General features: G+C 40.8%; 1 protein-coding gene across 2 annotated transcripts; it reads right to left on the bottom strand.

The window, feature by feature from the left end:
- Positions 1 to 1390: 1390 nt before the first annotated feature.
- trappc13 (trafficking protein particle complex subunit 13) lies at positions 1391 to 18534 on the bottom strand. 2 transcript variants are annotated; one of them, XM_014137050.3, is made up of 13 exons: positions 18414 to 18534; positions 16803 to 16871; positions 12355 to 12454; positions 11949 to 12033; positions 11697 to 11824; positions 11436 to 11508; positions 10948 to 10992; positions 10516 to 10533; positions 8966 to 9099; positions 8399 to 8597; positions 7797 to 7897; positions 3432 to 3579; positions 1391 to 3285 (listed from the first exon to the last, which is right to left on the bottom strand). In XM_014137050.3, exons 1-13 carry the CDS (start codon positions 18457 to 18459, stop codon positions 3178 to 3180), a joined length of 1254 nt encoding a protein of 417 aa, XP_013992525.1. In that variant the 5' UTR covers positions 18460 to 18534; the 3' UTR covers positions 1391 to 3177. The 2 variants fall into 2 exon arrangements, with proteins under 2 accessions (XP_013992525.1, XP_013992534.1); XM_014137059.3 differs by lacking the exon at positions 10516 to 10533.
- Between the last annotated feature and the right edge of the window lie 41 nt (positions 18535 to 18575).

Genomic DNA, 18575 nt, shown 5'->3' with positions numbered 1-18575 from the left:
CTGTCATTTCTCTTTGCTTATTTGAGCTGTTCTTGGCATAATATGGACATGGTCTTTTACGAAATAGGGCTATCTTCTGTATACCACCCCTACCTTGTCACAACACAACTGATTGGCTCGAACACATTAAGGAAAGAAATTCCACAAATTAACTTTTAACAAGGCACATCTGTTAATTAAAATGCATTCCAGGTGACTACCCCATGAAGTTGGTTGAGAGAACCCCAAGAGTGTGCAAAGCTGTCATCAAGGCAAAGGGTGGCTACTTTGAAGAATCTCAAATATAAAATATATTTTGATTTGTTAAATGCTTTTTTTGGTTACTACATGATTCCATATGTGTTATTTTATAGTTTTGATGTCTTCTTTATTATTCTACAATAATAGAACATAGTAAAAATAAAGAAAAATCCTGGAATGAGTAGGTGTGTCCAAACTTTGGACAGGCACTGTACATGACAGGCAATTAGAACTGTATTGTGTATAACAGATACATCTTCACGTTCTGTAAAATTGCTCCTTTCAGAACTGACCCCAGGATTTGACTTAAAATTGCTTTCAGTAATTGCATTGAGTGAAAGGGAGGAAGGAATTAAAGAAGGAAGGAGAGAAAGAGAGGGAGGGACTAATGAAGGACAGAAAGGGAGTTAAGGAAGGAGTGAAAGGGAGGAATGAATTAAGGAAGGAGAGAAATGGAGGAAGGGGTTGTTCAGGAAGGAGTGAAAGGGATAAAGGATGCATCTGTGAAGTATTTGAACTGGGAGCACATTCCTTTTTCTCATGACTACATGAGTTACACACGACAGACAGCAGGGTTACATTGTTTTCTATCCTATCATGTTCAGACAGTTATTTTTGTACCAAATGATTTGTTATAGTTACTGTTGGGTGAAACAAAGACCCTAAGCCTTGATCATGTGGATCTCTATCATTGCTTTGGATAGCAATTATCAGACTGCTAATTTGAAGATAAAAGAAAGTATGTATAGTGACCATGTCTGCACCCCCTACCCTCACCCTGTATTTACTAATTATTGCAACCATAGCAAACACACAAATATGTCAATGCCATTTCCCTTTTGATTCTATTTCATTTGACATCACTGAAACAATGTTGATAGTATGGGACTTATTCAGCCTTATTGATTTTGCATGCTTTTCCATCTGATATTTGTCAGACACTTAATTGAAGCTAATGAATATTGTGTAAAACAGAGAAGCATAATGTTTGGTCAACAAATATACGTCTCAATAAAATGTCTTGAAATTGATAATTTTTGAGTTCTGAGTCTTGTAGTGAAATCATATAATTAAATCACTTTGGAGACAGATTTGTACTTCTAGTGCAGAATAATGATAAAGATTTTAGCGAAGCACAACAAACTAGGGATTGAGTTAACGTTTTTTATTCACATTTAAATGCACATTAATTTAAAATCATAATTTTTTTGGAAAGAAAACAAAAACATCTGTTAAAACATGATCAGCTTGGGGTGTGTACTGATGATACAGTGAGGGGAAAAAGTATTTGATCCCCTGCTAATTTTGTAACTTTGCCCACTGACAAAGAAATGATCAGTCTATAATTTTAATGGTAGGTTTATTTGAGCAGTGAGAGACAGAATAACAACAAAAAAATCCAGAAAAACGCATGTCAAAAATGTTAGAAAATGATTTGCATTTTAATGAGGGAAATAAGTATTTGACCGCTCTGCAAAACATGACTTAGCACTTGGTGGCAAAACCCTTGTTGGCAATCACAGAGGTCAGATGTTTCTTGTAGTTGGCCACCAGGTTTGCACACATCTCAGGAGGGATTTTGTCCCACTCCTCTTTGCAGATCATCTCCAAGTCATTAAGGTTTCGAGGCTGACGTTTGGCAACTCGAACCTTCAGCTCCCTCCACAGATTTTCTATGGGATTAAGGTCTGGAGACTGGCTAGGCCACTCCAGGACCTTAATGTGCTTCTTCTTGAGCCACTCCTTTGTTGCCTTGGCCGTGTGTTTTGGGTCATTGTCATGCTGGAATACCCATCCACGACCCATTTTCAATGCCCTGGCTGAGGGAAGGAGGTTCTCACCCAAGATTTGACGGTACATGGCCCCGTCCATCATCCCTTTGATGCGGTGAAGTTGTCCTGTCCCCTTAGCAGAAAAACACCCCCAAAGCATAATGTTTCCACCTCCATGTTGACGGTGGGGATGGTGTTCTTGGGGTCATAGGTAGCATTCCTCCTCCTCCAAACACGGCGAGTTGAGTTGATGCCAAAGAGCTCCATTTTGGTCTCATCTGACCACAACACTTTCACCCAATTGTCCCCTGAATCATTCAGATGTTCACTGGCAAACTTCAGATGGGCATGTATATGTGCTTTCTTGAGCAGGGGGACCTTGCGGGCGCTGCAGGATTTCAGTCCTTCACGGCGTAGTGTGTTACCAATTGTTTTGTTGGTGACTATGGTCCCAGCTGCCTTGAGATCATTGACAAGGTCGTCTCGTGTAGTTCTGGGCTGATTCCTCACCGTTCTCATGATCATTGCAACTCCACGAGGTGAGATCTTGCATGGAGCCCCAGGCCGAGGGAGATTGACAGTTCTTTTGTGTTTCTTCCATTGGTGAATAATCGCACCAACTGTTGTCACCTTCTCACCAAGCTGCTTGGCGATGGTCTTGTAGCCCATTCCAGCCTTGTGTAGGTCTACAATCTTGTCCCTGTCATCCTTGGAGAGCTCTTTGGTCTTGGCCATGGTGGAGAGTTTGGAATCTGATTGATTGATTGCTTCTGTGGACAGGTTGTCTTTTATACAGGCAACAAACTGAGATTAGGAGCACTCCCTTTAAGAGTGTGCTCCTAATCTCAGCTCGTTACCTGTATAAAAGACACCTGGGAGCCAGAAATCTTTCTGATTGAGAGGGGGTCAAATACTTATTTCCCTCATTAAAATGCAAATGAATTTATAACATTTTTGACATGCGTTTTTCTGGATTTTTTTGTTGTTATTCTGTCTCTCACTGTTCAAATAAACCTACCATTAAAATTATAGCCTGATCATTTCTTTGTCAGTGGGCAAACGTACAAAATCAGCAGGGGATCAAATACTTTTTTCCCTCACTGTATAGGTGCAAAGTTTGGTAGTTGGTCCATTGAGATGTATAGTGCTCAGTTCTAGAAGAGTCTTAGCTCTCACGGCTCATGTATGGACAGACCACACACACCTGTGCAATGTCATCGTATTCATAAGTCCTCTTCAGAAATGTGTCGGTCAGTCTCAGGCCAGATATACTCTGAAACACAAGCAAATGGTGATTAGCTACAATTACCAACCGATTGTTGACTGCAAATGTTAACAGTAATAGCATAACATACTGTAATAAGACTTAGCTATGCTTAGTGTTACAATGTATTCTAATGTGAAGAAGTGGACACCTACTTGCAGGCCCTGGACAGAGGAGAGGAGTTTGAGGGGCAGAGAGAGCGAGGCACTGGGGCTGACTTTGCCCAGCTGTCTCCCTGATACACCACACCAGTGGATGGAGCGGGTGTTACACATCTCCAGCACCAGGTCCATGGTCCTCTCACTGCAACAACACACACAACTCGGCCATCAGATTTGCCACCAATGCTCCTTAAAGAACACATCACAGTACTTTGTATTTCTCTGTAAATTGGCCATCTCTTTATACAAGATGCAAAATCCACTGGTTGATGCTCATCTACAAAACCCTCTTAGGCCTCACTCCCCCTAGCCGACTAAACTCTACTGCACGATTTAAGATGGTGTGCTGAGATACCCATTACAACCCTCATCCTCTAATTACAGCCCCTGATCTGCTATTCACATTCTATTAACAGTCCCCAAAGCAAACACATCCCTGGGTCGCTCCTCTTTTCAGTTAGCTGCAGCTAGCGACTGGAACAATTTATAAAAAACATTTAAGCTGGAAAGTTATGTCTCTGTCTCAGTTTTGAAGGACTCAGTCATGGACATTTTCACTGACAGCTGTAGCTGTTACACAAACAAATAATGTAGGCTGCTGATTGTGGTGTCTGTTTACTGAACAGTTGAGGCCAAAAGTTTTGAGAATGACACAAATATTAATTTTCATGAAGTCTGCTGCCTCAGTTTGTATGATGGCAATTTGCACATACTCCAGAATGTTATGAAGAGTGATCAGATGAACTGCAATTAATTGCAAAGTCCCTCTTTGCCATGCAAATGAACTGAATCCCCAAAAAATATTTCCACTACATTTCAGCCCTGCCACAAAAGGACCAGCTGACATCATGTCAGTGATTCTCTCGTTAACACAGGTGTGAGTGTTGAAGAGGACAAGGCTGGAGATCACTCTGTCATGCTGATTGAGTTCGAATAACAGACTGGAAGCTTCAAAATGAGGGTGGTGCTTGGAATCATTGTTCTTCCTCTGTCAACCATGGCTACCTGCAAGGAAACACGTGCCGTTATCATTGCATTGCACAAAAAGAGCTTATTGCTGCCAGTAAGATTGCACCTAAATCAACCATTTATCGGATCATCAAGAACTTCAAGGAAAGCGGTTCAAATATTGTGAAAAAGGCTTCAGGGCGCCCAAGAAAGTCCAGCAAGCACCAGGACCGTCTCCTAAAGTTGATTCAGCAGCGGGATAAGGGCACCACCAGTACAGAGATTGCTCAGGAATGGCAGCAGGCAGGTGTGAGTGCATCTGCACGCACAGTGAGGCAAAGACTTTTGGAGGATGGCTTGGTGTCAAGAAGGGCAGCAAAGAAGCCACTTCTCTCCAGGAAAAACATCAGGGACAGACTGATATTCTGCAAAAGGTACAGGGATTGGACTGCTGAGGACTGGGTTAAAGTCATTTTCTCTGATGAATGCCCTTTCCAATTGTTTGGGGCATGCGGAAAAAAGCTTTTCCGGAGAAGACAAGGTGAGCGCTACCATCAGTCCTGTGTCATGCCCAACAGTAAAGCATCCTGAGACCATTCATGTGTGGGGTTGCTTCTCAGCCAAGGGAGTGGGCTCACTCACAATTTTGCCTAAGAACACAGCCATGAATAAAGAATGGTACCAACATATCCTCCGAGAGCAACTTCTCCCAACCATCCAGGAACAGTTTGGTGACGAACAATGCCTTTTCCAGTATGATGGAGCAACTTTCCATAAGGCAAAAGTGATAACTAAGTTCCTCAGGGAACAAAACATCGATATTTTGCGGTCCATGGCCAGGAAACTCCCCAGACCTTAATCCCATTGAGAACTTGTGGTCAATCCTCAAGAGGTGGGTGGACAAACAAAAACCCACAAATTCTGACAAACTCCAAGCATTGATTATGCAAGAATGGGCTGCCATCAGTCAGGATGTGGCCCAGAAGTTAATTGACAGCATGCCAGGGCAGATTGCAGAGGTCTTGAAAAAGAAGGGTCAACACTGCAAATATTGACTCTTTGCATCAACTTCATGTAATTGTCAATAAAAGCCTTTGACACTTATGAAATGCTTGTAATTATACTTCAGTATTCCATAGTAACATCTGACAAAAATATCTAAAGACACTGAAGCAGCAAACTTTGTGGAAATTAATATTTGTGTCATTCTCAAAACTTTTGCCACGACTGTATGTTTGCACCGCTATTATTTGTGCTATGCTGCTTGTATTGTGGTCTGCCATGTTTTGTGAGATCCCTTCTTGTCTTGATGTGCTTCGTCTATGCCTACTTTGTCCCGCATGCCTTTGTCTGCCCTTATTAATGCTTGTACCATGTTGTGTTATCTGCCCTTATTAATGCTTGTACCATGTCGTGTTATCTGCCCTTACTAATGCTTGTACCATGTCGTGTTATCTGCCCTTACTAATGCTTGTACCATGTTGTGTGGTTGTCTGCTCTTATTAATGCTTGTACCATGTGTTGTTGTCTGCCCTTATTAATGCTTGTACCACATTGTGTTGTTGCCATAGGTCTCCCTTCATGTAGCGTAGTTGTGTCTCGTCTTGTTGTGCTTTGTTTCCACTGTCTGTCTGCTGATGTATATGTACTTTGCCAAGTCTGTTCTGTCCATGTTGTCAATTTTCTCTTACACTTTCTTTTAATCCCCACCCCTTCCCCACGAGGCCTTTTGCCTCTTGCCAGACTGTCAATGTAAATAAGAATTTGTTATTACTTGACGTGCCTAGTAAAATAAAACATGTAATTGAATTATACATACACTACCAGTCAAAAGTTTGGAAACACCTACTCATTCAAGGTTATTTCTTTATTGTTACTATTTTCTACATTGTAGAATAATAGTGAAGACATCAAAACTACGAAATAACACATATGGAATCATGTAGTAACCAAAAAAGTGTGAAACAAATCAAAATAGATTTTAGATTTTTCAAAGTAGCCACCCTTTGCCTTGATGACAGCTTTGCACACTCTTGGCATTCTTTCAACCAGCTTCACCTGGAATGCTTTTCCAACAGTCTTGAAGGAGTTCCCTCATATGTTGAGCACTTGTTGGCTGCTATTCCTTCACTCTGCGGTCCAACTCATCCCAAACCATCTCAATTGGGTTGAGGTCGGGTGATTGTGGAGGCCAGGTCATCTGATGCAGCACTCCATCACTCTCCTTCTTGGTCAAATAGCCCTTACACAGCCTGGAGGTGTGTTGGGTCATTGTCCTGTTGAAAATCAAATGACAGTTCCACTAAGCGCACACCAGATGGTTAGTGTATCGCTGCAGAATGCTGTGGTAGCCGTGCTGGTTAAGTGTGCCTTGAATTCTAAACAAATCACAGACAGTGTCAATGGGCAAAGCACCCCCACACCTCCTCCTCCATGCTTCACGGTGGGAACCACACATGCAGAGATCATCCGTTCACCTACTCTGCGTCTCACAAAGACACGGCAGTTAGAACCAAAAATCTCAAATTTGGACTCATCAGACCAAAGGACAGATTTCCACCGGTCTAATGTCCATTGCTCGTGTTTCTTTGCCCAAGCAAGTCTCTTCTTCTTACTGGTCCTTTAGTAGTGGTTTCTTCACAGTAATTCGACCATGAAGGTCTGATTTACGCAGTCTCTGAACAGTTGATGTTGAGATGTGCCTGTTACTTGAACTCTGAAGCATTTATTTGGGCAGCAATTTCTGAGGCTAGTAACTCTAATGAACTTATCCTCTGCAGCAGAGGTAACTCTGGGTCTTCCTTTCCTGTGGAAGTCCTCATGAGAGCCAGTTTCATCATAGCGCTGGATGGTTTTTGCAACTGCACTTGAAATAACTTTTAAAGTTCTTGAAATTTTCCAGATTGATTGACCTTCATGTCCTAAAGTAATGATGGACTGACGTTTCTCTTTGCTTATTTGAGCTGTTCTTGCCATAATAATGACTTGGTCTTTTACGAAATAGGACCATCTTCTGTATACCACCCCTACCTTGTCAAAACACAACTGATTGGCTAAAACACATTGAGAAGGAAAGAAATTCCACAAATGAACTTTTAACAAGGCACACCTGTTAATTGAAATGCATTCCAGGTGACTACCTCATGAAGTTGGTTGAGAGAATGGCAAGAGTGTGCAAAGCTGTCATCAAGGCAAAGGGTGGCTACTTTGAAGATTCTCAAACACAAAATATCTTGATTTGTTTAACACGTTTTTGGTTACTACATGATTCCATATGTGTTATTTCATATTTTTGTCTTCACTATTATTCTCAATGTGAAAAATTGTAAAAATAAAGAAAAACCCTGGAATGAGTAGGTGTGTCCAAACTTTTGACAGGTACTGTAGGTCCATCCATCCATATGATTATACCTGCAGTTGGTGATTTTACAGGTGATGTCGAAGGGTTCCTCTAGGTTGACGGTGTCTGGGATCATCTCCAGTGATAGTCTGACGTCTCCATAACCTGGAGCCTGGCAGAGACAAGTGGAAAAACAATACCCTGTTGAAGGTCGACTGAGACCAAAACGTTGATAAATAAGATCCATTATATTGATGGAAGCATCCAGATTACCGGTATGCTGGAGTTTTTACATTGTTTAATAAGGATACAAGAGAAAAACCAATTCATACTGGGTTAACACAAATGTAGTTATTACACTGTCCGATCCAGGCAATAGCAGATACATTTTGGACCGATTTTCTTTGTTTTAGGCTCACAAGAAGCGCATCGACAAATTTGGAAACTGTAGAATGACTACATTATCCAACTGAGAATATAATCTTCATTTTGAGCTATGTCATTGTAATTGTCCAATGATTCACATTTTGTCAACAGCCCAGGTATGACTGACAAGACCATCAACACCACTCAACAAAGACAACCACAGCATTGAGACTGAGAATGTCCTGTTATGCAACAACCATATACTTTAACTAAGAACCATATCATGTGACTGAGAATGCTCTGGTACCATTCTCTGTAGCTGGCTTGTCTGCAGCCTTCCTTTCTCTCCTAAGTTGGTCTTCCACACAATGTCCAGTTTACCGATGACCGTCACGCCCTTGATGACGCCCGCCTTCTCTGCAAACTCAGATTTGGGCTTCAGGCAGTAGAGGTACTGGCGCGTGTCCATGGGCTGCAGATAAGACATCTTCCCAAATGTAGATGTTCTGGAACACAGTCAGGGTGGAGAGTCTGAGCTGACACTGAAAACCTATTACCTTTGACATAGTAGGGGCGCCTTGACCTACTGTGAGAAGACCTGGCCGAGTGAATGCTGTATTTTGTACGCAGCATAGACTTCGATCAGAATAGTCATACAGCTTTCACAGTCAAAATGTCTCAACAAAAAAAAGCTGTAAAATAACACAAGAAAATGTACACTAGAAAAAAACAAGATATCATGCTAGCATAATCTATACAGATAAACTCTTGTCGAATTCGCTTTCTCCTCTTCACATGTATCTTTCTTATATTACTGCCTTTTTACTGTACAATCCAAACATAACACTAAAATGTGTGTGTGTGTGTCCCTTACCCTTCGTCCCCAGTCTCCACGGTGTTGAGCTCGGTGACATTGTACATCATGGAGGGCTCCAGGGACACTTTCTCCATGAACATGGGTGACGTGGTGATGTTCTGGATCTGGGCCTCGAGAAACACCTCGTCTGTCTGGGGGTGGGGGTAAGGGGTCAGCTCTAACATTAGCCGCTAACTAGAGGAACAACTCCTCAAAAGGACTTAACTGGGCAGCACTTTGACTTCAATTCCTTTCAATGTACTTTACAACGTATTGGCCCCTCAAGGGGAAACTGTAGATTTCATTTAGGCCTAGTGTGTCAGATTTTCTGAAAGCATGTGATTTATACAGTTAGATTCTAGAAAACACCATGAAGTACCTGTATAAATTACACTAGATTTTGGCATGTATGAATGTGTCCGAAATATTCAGACATCATTAGAACCCCGTTAAGACAGGGTTTTCATACCTTTGTCAGTCCTATCAAAATCAACCAGCAGGGCCAAAATGGAGTAGCAAAGTCTGCTCAGTTTACCTTTGAGGAGTGGATTAGTACTCAACTGAACAGAGGAGTGCTCAGAGATTAGTTCATGCCTGAAATTCAAAGGCTAGTGATTAAGTAGGGACCACGGACAGAAACATTCTGCCAGACGGACGGACAGACTGGGGTTATTGTTACAGAGCAGAGCACCTCTCCACATCTCCCATGCCGAGACAGACCTGGCATCAAACCCAACACAAAAAACTGATCAGACACATCTCAAATAGCTTTTGTCCAGAGCCTTATTTGAAGAATGTTTTACTTGATCTGATTTATTCGGACTCTTGAAAGAGTTTATTTTAGATAAAGAGTGAACATATAAATTCATAAAATCAGATTAATCACCAACACTAAAATCATCATTAAAATGAACATCCTTTCCCATCAGAGATTGGTACTGGATTTTGATTGAAAACCATCATTCAAATCTACATTTGAATCCAATCATTCAAAAGACCTGTAGAAATGGAAACACCAATACAATCATACAGACCTAGGCTCTGTCTGAAATGGCACCCTATTCACTATATAGTTCACTACTTTTGAGCCTTACGGGCCCTGGTCAAAAGCAGTGCATACATAGGCAATAGGGTGCAATTTTGAACCCCGCCCTAGCCTAGACCCATAATGTTGATTTCACCCTATGAGGATGGACTGTTTGATCAACGCACTTCCATTCTATTTCCCATGAATCTCTCTGGCACCACGCCCACCTACTACCCGATTGCACAAGTCCTGTGAGAGATGAGTTAGCGAGAGGGCTCAAGCGGCGAAGAGAAAAAAAACAGAGTAACGGCAAAATAGTGGGAAAAGCATTTGATCACCCTTTACTAAAGCAGCATCACACATCTGTTTCCTTTGTGAGAAGTAAAGTCTTACTATAGGGGTTTTTATTCTTCATATTTTTTCCCCTTATTTTGCCATTGCTCATGTTCATTGGCTCCAGAGAAAGACAGACAGACGTTGCTGCAACAAAAAGGATTAAGAAAGCGAGAGTTAAGAGCAATGACAACAGAAAAACGATTACCACGGAACTGAGGTCACTCTAATGGAGAAAATAAAAACACAAGAGACCATAAACAAATGAAGGTTACATGCCAAATGAAAGTGACAATACATCTTGTTTCATACGCTAACAAATGAAATGCTACTAATATGCAAAGGAGAGAATAAAAAGCTTATTTGACTATGTGTCACCAATGGAAAATGCCTGACCATGGAATGAAACATGATATACAGCAAACTCTATGTTTGTGATGTAATCTAAAAACCAGAGGCTGAATTGATAGTGGAAATGTATGGAAAAAGATCTGACTATGTACGAGTGAAGACAGCTAGCATGTTGACAAAGGTGGAAAGTTGAATAAGTCGGTAGGATGACTGTATTCGTCATTGTTTTGGTACAGGTAATAAAAGAGTGAGGTAAGTGCAGCTGAGAGAAAGAGAAAAAAAAACATACCTCTGCATTGTAGAACTTGGTTTTGACGTCGAGCGGCTTCAGAACCTGATTGAGAATAGATTGCAAGCTAAATGACGCCGATTTCTCAAATGATTTCTCAAAAGATTCCTCCATTCAACAGCGACAACAAACCTCCCTTCACAACGTTCGAAAATAACACCATTTATCTCTGAAAAAGCTCAAATCCATAAGCCAAGAAATTTGATTTAAAAACGGTCAGTATAGCTTATACAAAACTTATAAGAGAACTTTAAGAGAAGTTGGATTTAGTTTCTTTGTGTGACTTAGAGCAGATCCTTTCTGAGACTGAGGACAGTAAGTAGGTAGTGAGATAGTTTGGTCGTCAAAAGTCAAAGCTTGTGTGATACTGTTAATTGCCTTTTCTCTGTCATGGACCTGTGACATTGCTCAGGGTTGAGGTCTGGTTTCTAATATAACTCTGTGAGTGAGCATGGGGGAGGTCATATAAAGGACGCTTTGAAACTCACCTGAAATTTAAAGAACTTCCTGAAGTATAGCTTCTCTCCCGCCTGTGTGGTATAACTGACTGCACAAACCAAGCTAGAATAGAGAGACCAAAATTCCTTGAATATTAGCATTCAAATGAACTCCTAACCATCTTTGCAGATGTGTTGCTGTAAATCTTCCCCAATGTTGTCTCGAGTGACACCCCTTTCCCAGAATTACAGAGGGCAATGGTCAAAAGTATGTTATTTCCGATTTAGTCCATGTCAAAAAGGAAAGCATACATGTGAGTTCCAATCTCTTTGACTTCATGGTGAATGACATCATCGATGCAGGACTCAGGCTTCAGCTCTGTGACTGTGTTGTTGGACGCTGATAGGTTTAGTCTCTGAGAGCTGGTCTGAAGGTCTGCCTGTAAGACATGACAAAAATGTGGATTTCACTTAAAATTGTGTGAATAGGACAAGTGGATTCATCAATGAGAAAGAGATTGGTTAAACATGTTTCCATTGGATTGATGTATATCTGTACTGTACCTTTACTAGTATGTCCTTGACCTCCTGGGTGCTGTCATTGTGCACACTAATGTAACTTGAGAAGGTCTCACCAAGGAAAATATTTCTGTGTAGAGGACAATCGTTACACAAGTGTCACACACAAAGATAATGGACTCACATGCCCACTGAAGAACAGAAACGAGACAATGCTTTTTGGTGAAAATGATGGTCAAAATTAAGGCTGAGTATTCGTGTGAAAGGATGTCTTGCAAGAAACGTGATGATTCTATACTGAAACAGATCAAGAGATACGGACAGAAATGATCGGCCAGGGGGAATGAAAGATATAAACTGCCAGTCTGATTGTTAAATGCTAGTTGTGTGTGCCTCTACATGTTTCATCCTTCTCTATATGTCAAAGAGTTGTTGCTGTAGTGTTATTTACCCAAAGTTCTGAGGTAGTGTGAGCATCTCGCCCAGCATTAACGCCTCTGCTCCTTTAATAGTGGATGGGTCCTCTTTCATTAGCCGACCAAACAAATCCCCTGTAGAATGCACGCACGCACATGTACACACACGTGCACGCAGGTATGCACACACACATACAAATTACTCTCATACAATGCCTTCAGAAAGTATTCACACCAATTGACATGTTCCACATTTTGTTGTGTTACAAAGTGGGATTAAAATGTACATAATTGTAATTTTTGCTCAACAATATACACAAATACGTTGTCAATGTGGAAGAAAATACAAAAAACACTAATATATCTTGACTAGATAAGCATTCAACCCCCTGAGTCAACACTTTAGAATCAACTTTGGCAGCGATTACAGCTGTGAGTCTTTCTGGGTAAGTCCCTAAGAGCTTTGCACACCTGGATTGTACATTTTACAGCGCATTTGGATAGTATTCAGACCCCTTCCCCTTATTTTGTTAGGCTACAGCCTTATTCTAAAATGGATGAAATTGTCCCCCCTCATCAATCACACAGAATACCTCATAATGACAAAGCAAAAACTAGTTTTTAGATTTTTTTGGGGAAAAAACGGAATATTAAATTTACATAAGTATTCAGACCCTTTACTCAGTACGTTGTTGAAGCAGCTTTGGCAGCGATTCGAGTCTTCTTGGGTATGACATTACAAGCTCGGCACACCTGTATTTGGGGAGTTTCTCCCATTCTTCTCACAGATCCTCTCAAGCTCTGTCAGGTTGGATGGGGAGTGTTGCTCCACAGCTATTTTCAGGTCTCTCCAAAGATGTTCGATCGGGTTCAAGTCTGGGCTCTGGCTGGGTCACTCAAGGATATTCAGAGACTTGTCCCGAAGCCACTCCTGTGTTGTCTTGGCTGTGTGCTTAGGGTCGTTGTCCTGTTGGAAGGTGAACCTTTTCCCAGTCTGAGCACTCTGGAGCAGGTTTTCATCAAGGATCTCTCTGTACTTTGCTCCGTTCATATTTCCCTCGATCCTGACTAGTCTCCCAGTCCCTGCCGCTGAAAAACATCCCCACAGCATGATGCTGCCATCACCATGCATCAACAGCTGATGGTGCCAGGTTTCCTCCAGACGTGATGCTTGGCATTCAGGCCAAATAGTTCAATCTTGGTTTCATCACACCAGAGATTCTTGTTTCTCGTGGACTGAGTACTTCAGGTGCCTTTTTACAAACTTCAAGCGGGCAGTCATGTGCCTTTTATTGAGGAGTGGCTTTCATCTGGCCACTCTACCATAAAGGCCTGATTGGTGGACTGCTCCAGAGATGGAGCAGTCAACTTTGGAGCTCTGACAGAGTGACCATCGGGTTCTTGGTCACCTCCCTAACCAAGGCCCTTCCCCCCCGATTGCTCAGTTTGGCTGGGCGGCCAGGTCTAGGAAGAGTCTTGGTGGTTCCAAACTTCTTCCATTGAAGAATGATGGAGGCCACTGTGTTCTTGGGGACCTTCAATGCTGCAGACATTTTTTGGTACCCTTCCCCAGATCTGTGCCTTGACACAATCCTGTCTCTGAGCTCTACGGACAATTCCTTCGACCTCATGGCTTGGTTTTTGCTCTGACATGCACTGTCCACTGTGGAACCTTCCAAATCATGTCCAATCAATTGAATTTAAGTTGTAGAAACATCTCAAGGATGATCAATGGAAACCGGATGCACCTGAGCTCAATTTCGAGTCTCATAACAAAGGGTCTGAATACTTATGTAAATAAGGTATCTGTTGTTTTTTTTTAAATACATTTGCAGAAATGTCTATAAACCTGTTTTCGCTTTGTCATTATGGGGTATTGTGTGTAGATTGATGAGAATGTTTTATTATTTTAAATCCATTGTAGAATAAGGCTGTAACGTAACCAAATGTGGAAAAGGGGAGTCTGAATACTCTGAATGCACCGTATCAAGTTGGTTGTTGATCATTGCTAAACATCCATTTTCAAGTATTGACATAGCGTTTCAAGCAGATTTAAATCAAAACGGTAACTAGGCCACTCAGGAACTTTTAATGTCGTCTTGGTAAGCAACTCCAGTGTATATTTGGCCGTGTTTTAGGTGATTGTCCCGCTGAATGGTGAATTTGTCTCCCAGCGTCTGTTGGAAAGTATACTGAACCAGGTTTTCCTCTAGGATTTTGCCTGTGCTAAGCTCGATTCCATTTATTTTTATCCTGAAAAACTCCTTGGTCCTTGGCGATGACAAGCATACCCATAACATGATGCAGTCACCACCATGCTTGAAAATATAAAGAGCGGTACTTAGTGATGAGTTGTGATGGCTTTTCCCAAAAAATAATGCTTTGTATTCATGACAAAACCATTTTTTTGCCACATTTTTTGCAATATTACTTTAGTGCCTTATTGCAAACAGGATGCATGTTTATAGAATATTTGTATTCTGTACAGGTATCCTTCTTTTCAATCTGTCATTTACGTTAGTATTGTGAAGTAACTGCAATGTTGTTATCCATGCTTAGTTATCTATCACAGCCATTAAACTCTGCAAGTGTTTTAAAATCACCATTGGCCTCATGGCGATATCCCTGAGCGGTTTCCTTCCACTCTGGCAACTGAGTTAGGAAGGGCGCCTGTATCTTTGTAGTGACTGGGTGTATTGATACACCATCCAAAGTGTAATGAATAACTTCACCATGCTCAAAGGGCTATTCAATGTCTGTTATTTTGCTTGTTTATTTTTTTCAATAGGTGGGTACCCTTCTTTGCGAACCATTGGAAAACCTCCCTGGTCTTTGTGGTTGAATCTGTGCTTGAAATTCACTGCTCGACTGAGGGACCTTACATGTAATTGTATGTGTGGGGTACAGAGATGGGGTAGTCATTTAAAAATTATGTTAAACAATATTATTTCACAGAGTGTGTCAATGCAACTTATTGTGACTTATTTAGGCTTCCCATAACAAAAGGGTTGAATACTTATTGACTCAAAACATTTATTCTTTTAATCTTTAATGAATTTGTAAACATTTCTAAAAACATAATTCCACTTTGACATTATGGGGTACTGTGTGTAGATCAGTGACACAAAATCTCAATTTAATAAATGTTCAATTAAGGCTGTAACACACATTTTGGAGAATACTTTCTGAAGGCACTGCATCTAGCTAAGTGTTGTTGAGGCACATAAAGAACTTGACACAATGCCAGAAATGTTTGACTATATCTATAAATGTTTTCCAGATATTATTTGTTTTATGGCTGTATGGAAACTGTAACTACCAGGTCTAATAGTCAGTCAGTCTCCTCATATGGGCCCTGTAAGTTTTGTAGCTTTAATATTGATGATCAATGTCAACGTTCTAAATATTTGAGTGAAAGGCAGCCTTTAGATGAGCAGCGTGGGAGATACGAGAGCTGGGTGGCATAAAAACTTTCACAACTTATTTTTATTTCTCCTATATCGTGTTCTAGTAGTTCATTTTGATTTACGGCCAGATATGCCTTTATCCTCCCCCCTGTATAAATAGCATCCCTACCCAGAAGTGTCACTGTGATTTATGGGTTGAGTGGAGTTGGGTTACCAGCACAGCGCTCACATTGCAGTAGGTAGGTCTCCGGCAGAAGGAAAAATAAACACTGTAAATTCTCTTTAGGCCTGCACGAATAAATTTGGGAGCCGGTTAGACATAGCAATTCCTGGGATACCTTAGTAATTCAGTGGAGGAGGCAGACAGATGTGGCTGCCTGGCTTTATTACTGATCGCCAACTTCACATAATTTCTCCAGGTTAATCAATGTATTGGCTCAATTCATTTCACTGTCGTCATGCCTAGAATGTTAATTGGAGGCTTAACCCCAGTAAAGGAAAGCTTAGCTGATTTACATGTTCTCATACATATCGGTCCAATGAATATAGAATGGCATGCAGTATTGTAATAAATAATGTTCCCATGGGTAGTGAAATGTAGAATCGTCTATCTGTTTTTCTCTCTTTGAGGAATACTGCTTTCAATTAGAAATAGGACATGTGAATGTGTTGTTATGGACCAGGGATCTACAGCACTACATGGAAGTAGTCAGTTCTAGCAATGCTTTTACCATAAGCCTACAGTGGACTTGAAATATAATATATGCCATTTAGCAGACACTTTTATTCAAAGCGACTTCCAGTCATGAGTGTATAAAAAAAGATATGGGTGGCCTCAGAGGGAATCGAACCCACGATCCTTGGCATTGCAAATGCCATGCTCTACCAACTAAGCAACACAGGAGCCACACATAGTCATAGGAACTAGCCTATTAGTTCTATGTTCTATATTTATATCTATAGGCATAGCCTATGTAATGTATTTAGAATCACTGCAGCAAAGCAAATTGGATAGGCCTAATAAAGATTCTACAACTCTACTACATGTTGGGGGTAAAATAAATCAAGAGGCTTACCTGGGAGGTCTCTATCTTCACATGTTACTGGCATGTTAGTGAAGAGAGTGGGTTTTGTTAACCGCATCACTGTGAAAGCCAAGGGAGCAAAGATTGTTCAGTTAGGCTTAGGCTAGTTTACTTGCTTGCAATTTTAGATGGAAATTCCATGGGTAATCTAGACCTCTCTCAAACAGCCTTGATATCCTAATGCCTGCCAGATAAGTACAGCCTCCTTTAGTGTTGTTTCCAGACAAAGTTTTTCAGGCCATACTTTATTTGGATAGTCCCCTATAGGCCTAGATGGCCTTCGGATGGTCAAACTATCAACAAACTAACAACTGTAACTCACTTGCATGCAAGATGTTGCATGTAAATAGACTGCATGTGAGGCTACAGCTAATATTAGGTTTAGGTTCAAATAAGGGGTCTAGGGTTAGTGTTTTCCCGATTAGATGATTCAAATCAGTGGTTAGTTTCAGTTATTTGATAGATTAGTTGAGGATCTATAAACCATCTGAAGGTTACTATCCAAATAAATGTTAGAATTCCTCTTTGCCACAGCAGTCTTTCTTTGTCAGGTGTTCTCTGATTAATAATTTAGGAAAAGTTCTAGCTACACCCAATCCTCTATTATGCTGCTGCTTATTACAATACCAAAAGATAACTTCCCCTTCCATCTGTGATATTAGGGTAACCAGTCATAATACCGTAACACATACCAGGTTGCTAGCTATTTGAATGGGTCTATCAAAATGTCTGAGACTTGTGTATTCAGCACACTGTAGCTACGTTGAGGTCTCAAAGAAACTAACTTTTTGAGTGAATAGTCAAGTAGTGGACAGGTAAGAAACGCTCATCATCAGATCAACAACAATTCGGTCATTTGAGCTACCTAACTAACGTTAGCAAGATGTCAGAGGCTGGCTAAATACGTAGCTATACAGTTAGGACAACATAATCCACCGTTAACTAAATAAAGAATACATAGGTTATAGTATAAGGGTATAGTAGAGAGTTATAGGCGAAAAACTTTGGATTTATTACCAACATGTTTAATGAATGACATGGCAAATGATTTGACATAATATTGTTGGCTAGCTAGCTAAGGTTAGCTGGTGCAAATGAACAGAACAAAAGACACTCGTCAACACCACTCGATACTATAATAATAATAATAATAATAATACCTTCCGGAGACACCTGAAACCCCACCTCTTTAAGGAATACCTAGGATAGGATAAAGTAATCCTTCTAACCCCCCCCTTAAAAGATTTAGATGCACTATTGTAAAGTGGTTGTTCCACTGGATATCATAAGGTGAATGTACCAATTTGTAAGTCGCTCTGGATAAGAGCGTCTGCTAAATGACTTAAATGTAAATGTACTAGGTAGTCAGCGAGTTAACTCGTTCATCATCGTTCAGTTAGCAAACTTATTTGACGTTAGCTTAGCAGCTAGCTTGTAAGCCAGTAGCCATTATCAGCTAACGTTAGCTAGCTGTCAGTGTCAGATGTTAACCTCTTTTCAGATATCCACATTAGCTAAAAATGTTTAACGCAACCCTAGCGAGTATATTGCTTAAGCCATTATTTTATACACGGTTGCCATTTATTTAACTCAGTAAAATACCTTTTAAAGCAAGTAGATGCTCTTGTTTTGCCTGATTTACTTCCATTTTGTCTTAAGAGTTCGGTTGAACTTTCACCTGGCAATATCAGCTGACTATAGGAAACGCAGAGGGACAATTTTGGGAGATCCCTCGTGGTAACATTGTAGTACACAGGTGTCACG

Source organism: Salmo salar, chromosome 01 (genome assembly GCF_965601325.2).
Source record: "Salmo salar chromosome 01, fSalSal1, whole genome shotgun sequence".
NCBI lineage: Eukaryota > Metazoa > Chordata > Actinopteri > Salmoniformes > Salmonidae > Salmo > Salmo salar.
The sequence above is the reverse complement of the archived record's forward strand: the minus strand, read 5'-3'. Positions and strand labels throughout refer to the sequence as shown.